The sequence below is a fragment of the Urocampus carinirostris genome, chromosome 20 (genome assembly GCF_059441175.1).
Source record: "Urocampus carinirostris isolate Australia breed hairy pipefish chromosome 20, RoL_Ucar_1.0, whole genome shotgun sequence".
Taxonomy (NCBI): Eukaryota; Metazoa; Chordata; class Actinopteri; order Syngnathiformes; family Syngnathidae; genus Urocampus; species Urocampus carinirostris.
In genome coordinates this window covers 24,031,110-24,048,691 of record NC_142368.1, presented here as the reverse complement: position 1 = coordinate 24,048,691, position 17,582 = coordinate 24,031,110, and the positions used below count along the sequence as shown (strand labels likewise).

The 17,582-nt window shown below is 38.9% G+C and overlaps 1 protein-coding gene across 1 annotated transcript; it reads left to right on the top strand.

Moving 5' to 3' along the window:
• Positions 1-1,218: 1,218 nt before the first annotated feature.
• snx9b (sorting nexin 9b) lies at positions 1,219-17,579 on the top strand. Its single transcript, XM_088324612.1, has 18 exons — positions 1,219-1,576; positions 3,728-3,814; positions 5,921-5,995; positions 6,755-6,886; positions 10,967-11,123; positions 12,927-13,050; positions 13,224-13,308; positions 13,480-13,605; positions 13,675-13,792; positions 13,863-13,993; positions 14,073-14,176; positions 14,265-14,368; positions 14,446-14,523; positions 15,638-15,714; positions 15,959-16,048; positions 16,213-16,327; positions 16,395-16,486; positions 16,578-17,579. Exons 1-18 carry the CDS (start codon positions 1,565-1,567, stop codon positions 16,623-16,625), a joined length of 1,755 nt encoding a protein of 584 aa, XP_088180738.1. The 5' UTR covers positions 1,219-1,564; the 3' UTR covers positions 16,626-17,579.
• The last annotated feature ends 3 nt before the right edge of the window (positions 17,580-17,582 follow it).

Here is a 17,582-nt window from a genome sequence, read left to right as displayed (position 1 = left end):
TGGAAGCAACACCCTCTGCTAACTCTCTTCAGCTCTCACTTTGATACTCAGCCGCTCATAAAATAAACAAGTTATACAAAATAGAGGCAAAAAAAATCTTATCTTAATTCTAGAATTTTTGGGAAATATGTTGCTGCTAAATGTGATTGCAAAACTTTTTAATTGCATAATTGTTATGATGTTCATACAACTCACACCAGTCTCCAAGCACTATACCTTGTAAATCTGTTTGCTTATTTATCGTATAATACTTTATTATCTTATTTTACTCTTTAAAGTTTTTTTTTTTAAAGTTATTTCAGAGTGCAATGCCTAATCTCGTTTAAATCAATGTTCAATACGTTGCTATCAATTAAAATAACGACAATTGTAATTGAATGAATGAAACTTTTATTTCGAACAGGACAAATCAAAAAACAAAACAGGAAATCTGGAAAAAAAAAAAACAATGTCAACGTACATGTTCGAAAGGGAGTAGGAAGAAGTATATGCTAATTAAATCCTACCCCTGACCCCCTTAACAATTGCATCCCACATTTAGATCCCCTGTGTATTTACATATTTAAAAAAAACATACATAAAAAAAATACATATTCACATTGGCTCTGTGACTTTACAGTTTCTTGTTTATTCTCATCATCACCATCACTACTTCCATCACTTTTTTTCCCATCAACATTATCATGATTGCTGTCCATAAATTTTCAGCATATTGTGTAATTAGAGTATCTATTATAACATAGTTCTCTTGGGTGATCATGATGAAATTGGCTGCAATGTTGTTGTTTTTTGTCCACCATACAAGTTCTAAATATATTACATTCATAATCATAATTACTGTATATTACAGTACAGTACTGTATGTTTGAAATTGTTGACTGGACTTGTAAACATCTTTTAGCCAACAGGGAGCGACATTACACAACAAAAATGATCATTGAACGTTTATTGTTCTTGTTTAACATTGACGCGCACGTTTTATAAAAATGGGGATTCTTTATAAAAATGATAATTCAGTGTCTATTATTTCGGTTTGGTGGTCTTTTAAAAAAACATATTTGAAATTATTAGTGCACTTCCTCCTCAACGTAATACTTACTCGACGTAAAACAAATTATACCATTACAACTAAAACATTTTAAAAATCTGTTTTTAAATTAGAATGTTGGTGATCGGAATGAAGTTTTAGGAGTGCAGAATTTGGTCGAGTCCACCTTTCCGGTTTGCCTTCGGCGGGTGCAGGTCACTCCCTCCCCGCTACCAGCAGACTCGCGTACAAACATAGAAGGGGAAAAAACTCAGAGTGGCTCGAATCAACAGGGAGCTCCGTCTGCGACTTTTTCCAAACCCGAATTCTTGTCGTTTTCTCTCTTTCAAGTGTTTTTCCCCCCTTCTTTTTGTTCGCCGTTGTTTACAGGAACCGCCGTGTTTACGTCACGCAGAAGAAAAGCGGCGGAAGGAAATGCCCAGTTGAGTGTTAGAAAACCTAAAAAGCGTCCACTGAGGCCTGCCTTTTTTCTTTTTCTTGTATTTATTTTTGTAATGATTAATAAATGCTTCGACTATGGCACTAAAGGTAAGCTCAGCGATATTTTCGGGCTAGACATTAACTTGTCTCTGTTTGCTTTAGGGGACAGCATAGGCGGGCTGACTGTTGCACTTTCTCACGTTAGCTTTAAGGGAACTTTGAAAGTCAAAGTTACGATCGGAGGCTTAAAGACATTCATCCATTTTACATTCAGAAAGTGCAGTTAACTCTTAGGTTGAGTTTTGGAAGTAGTAGATGGCGCTAATGTTTGTCGATAGGTGGAAAATGGTTCTCATTAGAGAGTCTTGTGACATTTTACTACCTTTCAAGTGCGGGTCATTTGCTACTCCCAGTGCATGGTGGGAACTGGAGTCTGCCAACTGCGTGGAGGCTGACCCTTCATTTTTTTATTTCGAACATTTATAATCATGCAAAAAATACAATACATTTTGGACAAAAAATCTTAAACAAAATAAACCCATTCAATACAAACAGTTCATCAATGCTCTAAAGTGAGTAGGAAGAAGAATACATTTATCAAGTCCTACCCTTTTACTGTCCACCAGCTCTGAATAAACGTAAATATTTAGTTACAGGCAAAATAAGTGTATGTATGTCTCTGTATTTTGTATGATTACGCTAATAACCACAGTAAACTATTTTCTGACAACAATGTAAATATTCCCTTACACATAGCAACATTAGCCTAATTCCATTTACAGTATATTGATTTTTCCAATTAACTGCAGAATTGAATTTAATTATATTGAATTGTCTTCATTATCATTGATATCGACGTTGTGAAACAATCTATGCGCCACAATTAGACATGACACTCAAGGGTAAAGATGTAATAAGGAGGAAAATAACAAAATCCTGTCAGGATAATCAGGAAAAAATGTTTACAAAGTAGTGCTTAGAGACCGGACCAAGTTCTACTAGTCCAATGAAAGAATAGTGCATCATAACATTAATGCAAAGAAAAGTAGTACAATGATTTTTAACAGCAACAACAACAAAAATCCCACAATTGGACATAGTTGTATATCGATACTTCAATGATTTCTTCAATGTTTTACTTATATATCTTAAAAATAATTTTATAAATTAATTTAATAACCAACAGAGCTCATTCAATAGAGTCGGGGTTTTGTACAATGCACGACAACCTAGCAGGTTCCCATTGACAACAACAAACATTTGTTTAGTAATAATTTATTTTCTCCATATAATCATGCCAAACTTGTTGAACTAATGAAAGGTACATATTCCTAATAATACTCAATATGTAGCTTTATCCCAAATCATTTTCATGTAATCTGATCTGGTTCGGTCCTAATGTTTATTTTTCAATGATGTCAAAATGATCGTGGGATAAAAGGGTCATTGAGAAAGATAAAAGTCTCTGTTGAGTTAATATAATTAGATAGATAGATAGATCGATAGATAGATACTTTATTCATCCCCGAAGGGAAATTCACATTTCCAGCAGCATCCCTTCGCTGAGAACAATACAATAATAAAACAAAAAGAATACAATATACAAATACCCAGTGTGACGTGCAAATGCACACTGTAGCGTGTTATATAGAATAACTAAATAGTGCTACACAGAATACATATTGCAATAAGATTCGGTAATATGCAATGTAGGTGGTGTGGTTTACTGTAATTATTGAAGAGATGCAAAGTATATCCTGAAACATTGGGCTTTGAAATTGGTGATCACGTTGCCGGTAAAGTAAGACTTTAGATTGTTTAGATTGTTTTCACAACATTCACTTTCTCCCTGTTGATTACACGTGAGCCATTTTCAAGCCCTAAGAGCTGGCTTTAATTGCATGCCAAGTTGAAAATTCTGTTCGAAATAACCTGCAGCTGCTTGCACTGTAAATATGACATTGCCTTACACAAGTTAAATGCTGGCTTCATAAAGATAACTAAATATGAAAAGTCAATTTTTTTAGGAGGCATATCACGAGATAGTAATGTGCATCATCAAGTATGCTTGTTTTTAGTTGACACTAGTTAAGTCAGCAGAAAACAGGCAAAAGGGAACTAGTTTGTCCTGTTTGAGAATGAGCACACTTAGTTTTAAACTACAAATTTGACTTTTATCATACGTGTTGGTATATGTTAATGTACCACCTACATTGAAATGCCTGAAAACAAAAGTGTCCCTTGTCTGTTGGCGCTCAGGCACAGGTTTTATACGACTTCACAGCTGAGCCTGGAAACAATGAGCTGACAGTCAAAGAGGGTGAGACTGTCACGATTACCAATCAGGTAAGTGGCCATTCTATGCAATTTTAGTAACGTGGTTCTGATCATTTTAGCGTAATCACTTATATGGTACCTCTTATTTTGCAAATATTATCCCCTCACATTGATTTGTCACAAGGGAAGTAATCTTTGCACCACAAATTGAAATCAGTGCTATAAATTACAGTCGGGAAACGAAAAAAATGTCTCCAAAGAAACAAACAAAGGAGTCTCAACACGTGCAAAATGGAGGAGTGTCGCAAACATGAGGAACAGAGCAAATATGATGTCATTGTGCGGGTGGCTAGCGGTTCAAAGGTCTTTTAGTGGCGTTTGCTACACCACATAGTTTTCAAAGTCTGTCTTAAATTGTTTAGGCTAGAGTTGATCGATGCTTCCAACACTACTGTAGCTTGTTTAACAGTGCTGCTATTTAGGGGCCTTTTGGCTGGGTACAAGGTCTGGGACTGTTCCCTTGCTCAAAGGGACGTTTTAACTCCTTGTATCATTGTTTCTATGCCAGTCTGTCAAATAATGACTTTATTTTGAATGTAAGTTATAACACTTTACTGAAAAAAATACGTCACCAACAAACCCAACTTTTGTCATACTAATTTATCACCAAAATATTCTTTAGTTGGTCAACTTTGAAGAACACAAAATTGTTATGAACTTATACTGCAAAAGTTATGTTTTAAAATAAATTGTATTTGTTTCCGTTTGTTAATCCTAAAAACTAATGCATATTAACTTGTTCAATTCCAGATGTCTCTCTCAAATGGGAAGAGTCTGTGCCAGACAATTTATGCCATTTTGACTCGTTTTTGAAGGTCTACACTAAATGTTCTGTAGATATAGGTATAGGACATATCAAAAGAAAGCTTCAACCCTCATCTTTCATCAGAAAAAAAATATATATATTTCTATCTTTTATCAATGCTTGGTAAAAAAAAAACAGTTAAACATTGCTAAGTTTCTTGAAAATACTTGTTTCCAAGAAATCTTTCACTTCAGTGCTTTTTTTTCATTTTCGATAACTCCAATGTCCAAACAATGCTTTCCACAAACATAAGGGCACTTTGCTTGCAAAATAACATGGAATGGCAAGAACACTGAAGAACACTTATGAATGAACAATGCATGAATTTTGCAAAAACTTTCTATCACCCGATTTTTCTGGTGAAGTAATAACATGACTTTGCTATAGCTATCGTGTTCCCTCGGGTGTTTTCGAAACATCATCCTTCTCTGACCAGACTGTGGCAGTGGGACTTCATCAAATTTAATGAAAGGAAAAAACTCTGTTGCCCATTTGTTTATGCCTCGCGGGTATGCTTCAGTACGCCTACTCGCTGCGTGGAGCCGCGTACACACACTCCACACTTCGCAGGAAAATGGAGGCGGGGGATACCTCATTGTGTGAACAAAGATCTGATCAAGGCCGCTCCTAGCATCTGATGGTAATTTTTCGTACTGAAATCATTCGCAGAGGCTTCATACTTACTCATGAGCAGCACCAAAGCCTTTATAATATATTTTTGTTTTTTAATAACTAAGATCAAATATATTTTTACTTTTTGGTACTCTGAAAGCATATGTTATGGCTCTGAATAAGTTAATAGGATTTTTTTCCTGGCAAGCCTATGGTCAAATGACTGTGGCAAGGTAAACACTTGTTTTTATTTGAAACCCTCTCAAAATAACTTGGATCATTTTTGTAGTGTAAAGCTCCTTGCGGTCGTAATTTTGGTAAAAGTGTCTAAATAAATTGTAGACCACTATGATGTCAAAATGCTCTTAAACAAGCTTATACTCTGGGATTTTTTTTCAAATATAAGTTTTGATAAATATTAGCCGGGGATGCCACCAACTTGTATAGCAGTAGTAAGCACTGATAAGTTGAGTATTATATTTTTGAAAGCTACGAAGCATGTACAATGTCAATTTATAGACCTTTGTTAAGCAAAACTATTGTTAGGAAGCTTCCAACTCCCTAGGCAATTATCTGAAATAGAGTGCAATCTAAAAATACCATAGCCCTTTACCAAGGCCATGTGTTCCCTTACTAATGTACGCAACTTTTTTTTAGTTTCGACAAGAATTAATGAGAAAGTCTAATTTTGGTTACAGCACATTGGTGGCGGTTGGATTGAAGCGCAAAACTCACGAGGGGATGTTGGACTTGTGCCTGAAGACTACATCGAGGTGAGAGCAACACACAAACAAATACACCCAAAACTCACACATCCTGTAGTGCTTTCCCAGTAAAACAAAAGCAGATAGCGCCACAGCTGGCCTGGCAGGCTGCCTGAAAGTGAAATCTCAACAGGATATGTTCTTCCTGTTTTGTGCTGATTTGGTCTGTACTGCTTTTCCGTTTGACCATCAGAGTGACTTGATTGTAAACATGTGAAATTATGGTTAAAAGTCAAGGCTTACTCAGTGCAGGCATATCATATCAAGTTATTTGTCACTCCTGTGAGGGAAGTAGAGGTCAAGACATGTGTGCACACACACATACATCTGCTAAGAAAGACCTTGAGATTCTCATTGTGTTTTTATGTTGTTCCAACTTCACTTTGGGAAAAGTCTTTCTTTAAGGATGGTACTTACAAATTGCAAGAGTGATATGACGGGCACATTGCTAGGTGAATGTATACATTAAAATGGACAAAAGCATTAGGCTCCACCAGGCTGTACTTGCCCAAGACACACCACAGGAAATGGACCCCATAGAACGCTAGTGGTTAAGGGGTCCAACCAACCAACCAACCGACCACTATGTAACACGAATATCCTGACAGACACACTCCCTTATTGCAATGAAAGAAGAACATTCAATTGTTCTGCCAGGCTCCTTTTTTCCTGTGTTAATTTCCAAAGTGGAATTTGGTCGCATTACTCGGGAGGAATGTACCTGTAAAAGTCATAAAACCTCAACCTAATATTGTTTCCCATCCACAGCTCGACAAATCGGCTCCCCCGCCGTTTCCTGCAGCAGCGAGTGTGGCGGCGCCTGCCAAAGCTAGTAACATTGCAAACCCGGACCTCTCCTTCTTCGACACCTTTGCCCCTGCCTCCACGCAACAACACCAGGTAACATATGGCGCCTTTTGTAAAAGAACACAACAAAATGCCATTTTCCTGCTTGTGCTAACCACACACAAGCAATTGCAGAAGTGAGAGTCCACGTATGTCATGCAGATTGTGTCATGAATGCATTTTAGCATACTAAGGGGGAATGAGTTAGACTAGGAAGGTTTAAGGAAATGAATGTTTTGCTGCATCAGCACAAATGGGAGCAGAGAAAGCAGATGAGTCAACAAATGTTCTCCCTCTCTCTCAAATTCACATTTTACTGCCCCACCCTGAATGCTAGGCTCTGGGTGCCTCCTGATGATGTCACATTCTTTCCCCTCCTTCAAGGTGGACGCTAGAGGCTTGAGTCCTCACCCCGACACCCCTGATACCCCAGTTTCCCCCTATCTAAGTTCCCCTGATGAGGTAACAAACACTCGTGTTGTTGGCGGTGCTGAGCAGCATGAGCACCAAAGCCCCACCCTCTCTGGCAAATCCCCAAGCGCCTGCTATTGCCTGTGAAAAAGCATGATCTCACACTAACTATTTGTTGCTTTAACGAACACAATTTTAGACCGATTTTAGAAATTAGCACTTTGGGGATAATTAGTAATGTATTTTTTGGGGGGTTGAGTTTAGATCATGAGAGAACACAGTATATGGGTGTTGAAAATAGTCTTGTATCTAAAATACTACTGCCACTTTAGCACTTGACTATTGAAATGGCCGATAATTAATAATTTATTTTCAAGTTTCAAATGTTTTTACTTTGAGATCGCATATTAACTGTATATTTTGGAATGTCTGTTATTGTCATAGGATGTCTGCTGTATGCTTTTTGTGTTTGTGTGTAATTTATCATAAGTGTTGATATAAAGGCCCGGTCACACAGCTGTTTGCGTCTGTATCGAGGCTGAATCACAGCCAGAAATTGCTGCCTGTGAAGCGGACTCTATTGGACGCTTTGAGATCGCCATATAGACGAGATACAGCAGTGCTTTACACGCGGTCGGAAATTCACACGCGGTTGGCAGCGCGAAAAAGTTTTGCGCTGCTCAAAACTTTAGGGCCCGGTCACACACCCTTTCACGGGCGTATCGAGGCTGAATCACGGCCAGAAATTTCTGCCCGTGAAGCAGACGCTGTTGGACACTTTGAGATCGCCATATAGACGAGATACAGCAGTGCTTTACTCGCGGTCGGAAATTCACACGCGGTTGGCCAAGCGAAAAAGTTTTGCGCTGCTCAAAACTTTAGACCACGTGTTAACCGCGGGCGGCACACGTAGTACACACGAGGTAATGACGCGGAACGACGTGCTATGGCCGCGGCCAGGGCGTGGTTACACGTGCGTAGGACGCAAAATTTCAGCGGGTAATCGTGGGTGGAGCACGGTCATAGCATGTTCTGCGCCTGTATCGCGGTGTTATTACGTGAAATTAGCGTGTTACGCGTGTGACGGTCAAACGCCTTTCTCTGCGTATATACAGCGCGATTTGCCGAGCACACGTTACTTGTGCTCGAGACGTCAAGGTGTGAACATGGATCCCCGTCACCGTAGTGACCTCGTCTTAATCCATTTTTATTTTATTTTTGGGCGGCAGTAGCTCAGGAGGTAGAGCGATCGTTTTAGGATTAAGGGATCCCAGTTCGAATCCCGGCTTGTCCGTGTTACATGCCGAAGTGTCCTTGGGTAAGACACTGAATCCCCAGTACCCCCAATAAGCAGGTTAGCGCCTTACATGGCTGCACAGATCATGGCCGCTATTGGGAAATGTGAAGCACAATGTAAAGCGCTTTGGGAAGTCATTGACTTGAAAAGCGCTATATAAATGCAGATCATTTCATTTCATTTCATTTCTTGACATTTCTTTTAATTTCATAACAAGATAATAAAATAAAAATGAAAAACTATTACAATAATAACATATTGGCTTCTTGGGTGCCATAGCTTGAAATTTTGATCTTCACGGGACTGTGTCTTGAGCGGTTATGATTTCTACAGCCCGGTGTTATGCCGAGAAATGCATCCCCTCGCTACTACAACCACTTTTACCTCGTTTTATCTCACTTTTATGGAATGGAATGGCGAACATACAACCAAATCCACTTTGTCTTGCATTTGTTGGGAATGTAATACAACTTAAACCATTCCGTCTTTGTTTTTGTTGTGAACGTAATCGAACGGTAATGCACACCGTATATAAATCACTTTTGAGAACTGTTATGCACTCTACCGTAAAGCTTATTATGCAGAAATAAGCTTTATGGTAGAGTGCATAACAGTTTCAATACAAGCGATTTGAGTAGAAAAAGGCAAAATAAACATGTTACCTGCTCAAAAGTGATTTGTATACGGCGTGCATTACCGTTCGATTACATTCACAACAAATACAAAGACGGAATGGTTTAAGTTCTATTACATTCCCAACAAATGCAAGACGAAGTGGTTTTGGTTATATGTTCGCCATTAAATTCCCTAAAAGTGATATAAAAGTTAGATAAAACGAGGTAAAAGTGGTTGTAGTAGCGAGGGGATGCAAATCTCGGCAAGGATGCATTTCTCGGCATTACGCCGGCTCGGCAGCTTTTATACCCGTGGTCCACACGAAAAAATGACGCGGAAATGACGCGATGAGGAAGCGGAACAGTCGCCGGCTTCTGTTTTGCGGGCATACCACCGATGAACAGCGGGTTGGCCAATTTTGCGCATTTTCCATCGCGGGCAACCACGGGCAAAAAAAAACAAACGCAAAATTTTACCCGCGATACAGACGCAAACGGCTGTGTGACCGGGCCCTAAGAAAGGACTTTTTGATTGACTACCAAATCTGCCTTTAGTTGAATTAATGAGGACCCAAAAAAGTTGAATGCGCCATGACGCATGTGTAGGTCAACAAATCTGTGTGAATGCTTGTCTATTGTCCAATTACCGTATTTTCCACACTATAAGGCGCACCTAAAAGTCTTAATTTTTTTCAAAAGCTGACCATGCGCCTTATAATACAGTACGCCTTATTTATTGAACATAATTATTTCGCAGTCTTGCAACTAACTTGCAGCCGCCGACTAGATTTTCCCCCGAACGCCAAGTAGTCCGCGGTGTATGCTGGGATTTATTTACCGGCGTTTCATTGGCTAACCAATGTGTCAATCATCATTTGAATCGATCACTATTGGCTAGAGTTATTCGGAGGTAAAGGGGGCGGATCCTTTTTATCATTTACAGGCTCGCATAGTTATTCGGAGCCTCGGATAGGCTAGAGGGACGAAACAAACCCTGTAATTGGCCGAAAAAGATGTGACAATCATCAGTTAAATCGATCGCTATTGGCTGAAGTTATTCGGAGCCTCGGATTGGCTAGATGGCCAAAACAAACCCTGCAGTTGGCAGAGTTTAGCAATGGCATAGCAAGCTTAGCAAGCTTGATAAGTACGCCATAAAAAAACATGTTTCATTAGTCTGTATTTGTACATATTTTACTCTCCTGGATTTACTTCACTCACGGTTGTAAGAAGACCATGATTGCGTATCATTATTGAACGTGAGAACTTAGGTAAGTTATGCGGCTTTATATTTTCCCGGTATCTTGTTTTAGAACGATCTTGATGTTGTTGTGATGAGTTGAGTGAATTAAACTCAATTCCAAGTGTTTATTGTCATATGCACAGTAAAGTTGCGAGCGAAAAAGAAAATAAAAACTAAGAAATGTTTGGCATTTCTTGAATCCCAAGACTTTAACCTTCCGAATGATATTTGAAATGACGCATTTAAGTGTCATCGTACGGACACCGCATCCGCACGTGTCTACGACACGTATTTGCTTCTTTGCAAGCTTTGGGAATGTTAAGGGGCTAATCAGTTGGACTGAATCATCTGACTGTTTTGTCCACGTTCCCATTGTAGCGCCTTATAATCCGGTGCCCCTTATCTATGGAAGATATAGGACCAAAAACTATTTTTTGGGGGTGCGCCCTATAACCCGGTGCGCCCTATAGTGCGGAAAATACGGTAGTATTTTTACAAGACCCAATTGTATGCACTGAAATTAAGATTTTGATGTCAGATGGTGTAGCTACATGTATTTTTCTTTACAGGCTAACAGCAATGGGAATGATCCTTGGTCAACATGGAACACAGATCCCCCAGCAAGTGCCTCCAATAATTGGCCATCCAATCCAGAAGGCACCCAGACTGGCAAGGTGGCGGCAGGGGACTCCTGGGGGGGGCACCCTCAGGCCTATCAAGGTCCAGGTAAGAGTAATGAGACATTGTGATGATTATTTTTATGAAATTTTGTTCAAATGAAGCTGAGCACCTGCTCGACAAAGAGTCAATTGTGAGCCATATTTTATTTTTAGTTTTTGTTTATAATATGATACTAATTTTTTTGTTTGACTCGTGCCAGTTGTTGTGTAAGAATGGAAGCAATGGTGAACTGGTGTACTGATGTTGTTTCTCATTCTACGTGGGGCTTGGCTGGTCTTGAGCTTATTAAGGTGACTTCTATCAAAAAGTTGAAGGATGTGCTGGTGTTTAAAAGAAAATTGAAAAAAAATGTTCTTGATAATGAGAAATTTATGACAAAACAGAATCGCATAAGTATTTTTAATGGGATGTTTGATGATTTCATCCAAACATTTGAATTTTCATAGAACTTATATGCTACTCGGATGGGATTGTTTGTCTATTATTCCGTGTCACAAATGAAATATATCGCCCATGTCTAAGGAAAAATACTCTGCAACTGTGTGTCATCCAACGCAGTAGGCATTGCACTCGTTTGTTGCCAGGTGGTGGAAAAGATGGACTCATGCATTCGTCATGTCTAGCCTCAATTCTCATGATTGCTTTTGAAGGGAAAAACAACACCGGAGAAGATTTAACATACTTTTCCTCTTTCTTACTCTCTTTCCAAAGACATCTACCCATATCCTTACCTAATTGAATATACAGGTATCCAAAGCATGGTGTGACTCTGAAACATTTTATTTGTGAAAGTAGATATCAAAAGCATGTGAATTAAACTAAAGGTTTTCATATTAACACTGTGCGGATGACTCATTGTTAGAACTTGTGACGGGTTTTATTTTTAAAAAGTTGATATTGTCACGACACTGCGCTGGTTTGAATGCATTGGAAAGTTTTACTTTTTAATTTTAATCACACACTTCATGAAATATTTTTGTGGAGCTGACTCTTGTCATGTCCATAATTCTTTCTAACTTGGCTGTTGCTTTGCTAATTAAACTTCTCGAAACAAGATTGTCTGTGGTCTGTGCACCCCATAGAAGCTTCTTGTGATTATGGGCCACGATTATTCCCGTAGACTGTTTGCTTTTTAGAGTTTGTGTGTGGGCACATGCTCCCATACAATTGAAAGTCCATGGCGGGCCTCTATTGTCCAATTTGTCTCGCCAGAGTCTCACAAACTTCTATTATTAAGAAATATCCTATTTAGATATATATAAATGCGAATTAATAAAAATAACTTATCTTATTTAAAAAGATCGCAAACTCCAATGCGTGCCCACAGGCTCCCATTTTTTGTCCTCTCACTCACTTTTGGTTAATTGGTTAATATGTGTGGTTTCGTCTCTGTTGCTGTGCTAGTTTTTTCGCTAAGCAGAGGTAGAGGCACAGCAGCACAGCACAAGCAAGCACAGGACAAAATGTCCCCGGACTCCCCTTAACTGTCCACCCTCCAGGGTCTCGCAAATTTTTATTTGACACTGAACCTTTTCATGTTGTTTTTTTTTTTATGGTACAATTTTTAAAGGGCAAAGTTTTGATAGCAGTACAGCACTTCAAGGGTAAAGTGCAAGTTGTTGATTTAAATCCTTTGACGCTTTTTGTTTGCATAGATCTATGTATTTTCCTTGCCACTGTTTAAGGTGAAACAAACACACAAAATGTTTATAAAATGACGATTGTCAAGATAAATGGTGATTTTAAAAAAAACCCTGTTCAGTTTTGGGCATTGGATTTATCTGATACAATTTACAGTAAATAACCCCCTTATTATCAAGTCTTTAATTTTATCTTATTTGTCTACAGGAGCGGACGATGATGAGTGGGACGATGAGTGGGATGACAAATCCACCACAGGCTATGGAGAGGCTGAATCTGGGGACAGCACCGCCATGCAGCGAGGCGGCGCTCATCCCTCAATGAAACTGAAGTAAAGAATAATCATTTTTTATCTTTGGAACAGTACCTGGGGGTCAATATATCACAAATGTTGAATCTCATATTGTAGTTCCATTTATTTTTAAAACAGTTCTTTTTAAACCACAAGTTTTTGCATTGCATTTTAAAGGTTGCCTAACAGTCACATTGCTGTTTCCCCTTCAGGTTTCCTGGGTTTTCAAAGTCTGGTCCCGAGTTGTACCTCCTCTGTAAGCAGATAGTAAAGGGAAAGGACAAACTACCAATCTATGTAGGTTTTTATTTGTAATGTTGTCAAAGTGTTCTTGTCAGTTGTGATAGTTGAACATTTTGAAAAGGGCCTGTTCTTTTAAGGGATTCATTGTAAGAGAGCCTTTTCACCTCTCTTAAAATCTTGCTTCAGCATTTTTTAAATCAGTTTGCTTCTTTAATGCAAGCACAGATGGGAGAGGTTGGCCCAGTGTGGCTTTACCCTGAATCACAGCTGGATTGTGTGGTCGCAGATCCCAAGAAAGGTTCCAAGATGTATGGTCTCAAGAGCTACATCGAGTACCAAATCACACCAAATGTAAGCTAGCAGCTCTTGCCATGGTTTTGCAGCTCTGTGTCTACTAACATGAAGTGTCCACTTTTTAAGACCACAAACCGGCCAGTCAACCACAGATACAAGCATTTTGATTGGCTGTATGAGAGGCTACTAGACAAATTTGGCTCAGCCATTCCCATTCCATGTTTACCGGACAAACAGGTAACAGGTGAGTGTGGCTCCTGCTGCTTTTTATTATTATTACTGTGGATAGTGAAGGCTGTCTTTGTCCGTGCCAGGGCGCTTTGAAGAGGAGTTTATAAAGATGCGAATGGAGCGCTTGCAGGGCTGGATGAGTAGAATGTGCCGGCACCCGGTCGTTGCCAACAGCGAAGTTTTTCAGCTCTTTCTCACGTATAAAGACGAGAAGGTACACCCACTGTCACTTCTTTGTACTCGATTTATCTATTAGTGTTGTTGTGAATTGAGTATTTTCTGGCATCTCTTAGGACTGGAAAATGGGCAAAAGAAAAGCAGAAAAAGACGAGACTGTGGGTGTGATGATCTTCACGACGATTGAGCCCGAAGCCCCTGATTTGGATACTATGGAAGTGTGAGTGAAAGAATCAATATGGTCCCTCAGCTGGCGACAAAAAAACCAAACGCATACTAGATGAGTTTTTGCTGACTCTTGCACGCAGGGAGCACAAGTGCGATCAATTCAGCAGGTTTACGAAAGCAATGGACGATGGGGTGAAGGAAATCCTCACGGTGGGCCACGAGCACTGGAAGCGATGCACGGGCCGTACGTACACGCTGATGAAAACCAGCAGTGACATATGAGCTTGCATCATTGTGAAATCTGATCTCTTGGTAACTCAGCTCTGCCAAAGGAGTACCAGCGAATTGGTAAAGCCTTCCAGAACCTTTCCTCGGTGTTCAACAGTAGTGGATACCAAGGTACTGTCACAATGTAAAAATGCTAAATCATTCTAAAACATTCTAGCTGGATTTTTGACTAGCGTCCAATGACTGCTAACATTGCTTTCACTTGGGAAATCACGCATGGGATTTGGGTGGGCTTGCTGTTTGATATTCCGTCTCTTAAATTTACTAAATTATATTAAATCATTTTGCATATTGTACTGAAATTCAAATTTTCCTGAGAATTCATACTCGGGCTGCAACTATCATTGTTTTAAAATTGGATTAATCTGTTGATTATTTTGCTTATTAACTATTAAAGCAGAGGATTTTTTTTTTTTTTTATCAATTTGTTCTAAATCATGGCATTATTTCAAATTGGCATTGGAGGTAATGTATAATTATTATTTAGCTACATGTTTATCCCATAATGTGTCAGGAAATATTCAAAGATTTAATGACTTTTTCTAAACCAAATTATGTTGGTACAGACGCTGCCCTATTTACGAACGAGGTTACGGACGATCGTTTGTAATTTGAATTTGTTAGTAAGTTTCTTCAGTGCTATATTTTGTATGGAATGTATGTTTAAGTTTATATACGTATGTTTAAGCTCGTATAAGTAACTTGTATTGTTTTGTACTAAAAAACTGACGTTTCATAAAATATGATCTATAAAGATAAATAAAGTTAAGTTTAACTTACTTTTGGAAGATGAGCTTCAAGAGTTAGGCGACTTCCTCATCTGTTGTAAAAAAAGTGGCCGAAAAAAGCGATCCAACCATTTTCTAAACAGCATTAAATTCCTCCTTCATTTAAAAAAAAAAAACGTCTCGCCTCTTCTTTACACGTTACACCAACCATATTGAAAAGATGCACGAGATTTTAAACAATAAAAATGTCAAAGTTCTTAGTGCGCTGGAGATACAGTACAGAATGTTTACACACAAACTAGGAAGAGGAAACAGATTTCTTCTTCGGAGTGGATGCTGGGTGAGCTCTCATAGCGCCACACGCCAGTTCTTCGTAAGTGGAATGGTCGTTAGTAGGGGAGCGTTTATATTCTGTTTTTGAGATCACAAAAATTCCGTCCTAGTTCATCCATTAGTAGAGTGAAGGTTAAAAAAGAATCAACATATCCCATTTGCAGGTGAGGAAACGTTGACAGATGCTATGACTGCCGCAGGGAAAACATACGAGGAGATAGCGCAGTTGGTAGCAGAGCAGGTAGGTGATCATTTTCCCCTTAGTTGTCTCACTGTAACTTGTGAAACGAGTTACAAATGTGTAAAATACAATCTCCCGTTTATAATTTCTGTAATTCTTAAAGAATGCGGCTTTCCTCTTTTGCCATTTTGCAATCGTGAAATACTTCCTGATTAAATTCCTATTTAATAAAATGTACCAGTGCTTTTCCTATTGCTTGATATCTTGATTTTTTTTTTGTCTTTGTACTTTTTATTTGTTCCAGCCTAAAAAGGACCTTCACTTCCTCATGGAGACCAACAACGAGTACAAAGGTTTGCTTGGATGCTTCCCGGACACCATTGGCGTTCATAAGGTAAGGTAATAGCCGCCACTCCTACAAAAGTGTCTACATTGAGCCTTCAGGTGAAAGGCACCCTGGACAAATTGGCAGCCAGTCATAATAGACGAACTGACACATTCAGTGAAGTGCTCATTTTGTAATTGTGACACGTTTGGTTTCAATGTCCCTTGCTGCAGGCTGCCATTGACAAAGTAAAAGAAGGTGACAAGTTGGTGGCCACCAGTAAAATTAGCCCTCAGGAAAAAGTCACCATGGCGAAACGAGTCAGCACCATGTCCTATGCGTTACAAGGTGAGACGCTACGCCTTTCGAGTGCTTCCTGGCTCTTTCCAACTGTTATCTCATTTAAAACCCTCAGCTGAGTTGAACCACTTCCACAGCAACCGTATCTACGACTACAACAGGGTCATGCAGCTCTACTTGGAAGAGCAAGCAAAATTTTATGAGACGGTAAAAATCAATTGTCTGTTTTTCACCACCCATTTTTGGATACCTGTCAACTCTTAACTGTATTTTATTTGTGCTTCTTGTTAACTTACAGATTGCTGCTAAACTTCGACAAGCTCACAGTCAGTTCACCACAATGTGAATTTGTCAAGATACGGCCGAAGAACTCAGCTTCCCAAATATTCCCTCTTAAGTGCCGTTTGCAATTTTGCTCTTTGATTATTAGTTTTTTTATCATTATTCTCAAACCGCCTCTTCTTGGCAGGGTTTTGTTTTTTGAACACTAAATGCCATTCAAATCTTATAGGCCCAAGGCGGTTTGTAGATGATGACACGTAATTATTGTTCCCCCTTTTTTCTGTCCTTAAGACATCAATAGGCTGGTATCGGGAACAAAACACAAAACCAAAACCGGATACTACACAACTCAAAAATATCACTGTCACTGCATATTTTTTGTAGTGTGGATGTGTAACTATTTTTTACCCATCAAATGATCACTAATACAATTAAGTGTCTTTTTCCATGACTGTGTATTTTCAGTGGTACATCCCTCTAAACAGGAAATGTTTGTTTGGTGTCCACTGCCGCCTTTCTTCCTGCACTTCCTCTTCAGATGACAGAAATATCCGCCCCTTTCTGTCCTCTCTGTGCCTTACTCAGTTAAAATGAAAAAAAAAAAAGCTTCAATCCAATTCCACGTTTTGCATATGAAGACGTTTACATTTCAAGGCCTAATGCGCATTTAGAGACTATGGAAGAATTGAATCTGATTCTTGTTTTTATATGAAGGTGCAGAAGCAGCACAGCTTTTCGCTTGCAATCAATCTCAACGTTTTTGTTTTCTTTTTATTTTATCATTGACTTTAGTATAATATAAATTTGCATATTTAATGAGCCCGCTGAACGGCATAATCAGTGTATGTGTACAAAGTAAATAAGGTAAGGCCCGGTTTAGGCAGGTTGTAGGTTCCGTTGTGGTTTGTTTAAACGGGCCTATTGGAGGTGCATTGGCTCTTATTTGTACATGTGTGCACAATCAAGTGACTGGTAAGTGTACAGTATATATATAAATAAATAAACACAATTCTATTAAGTG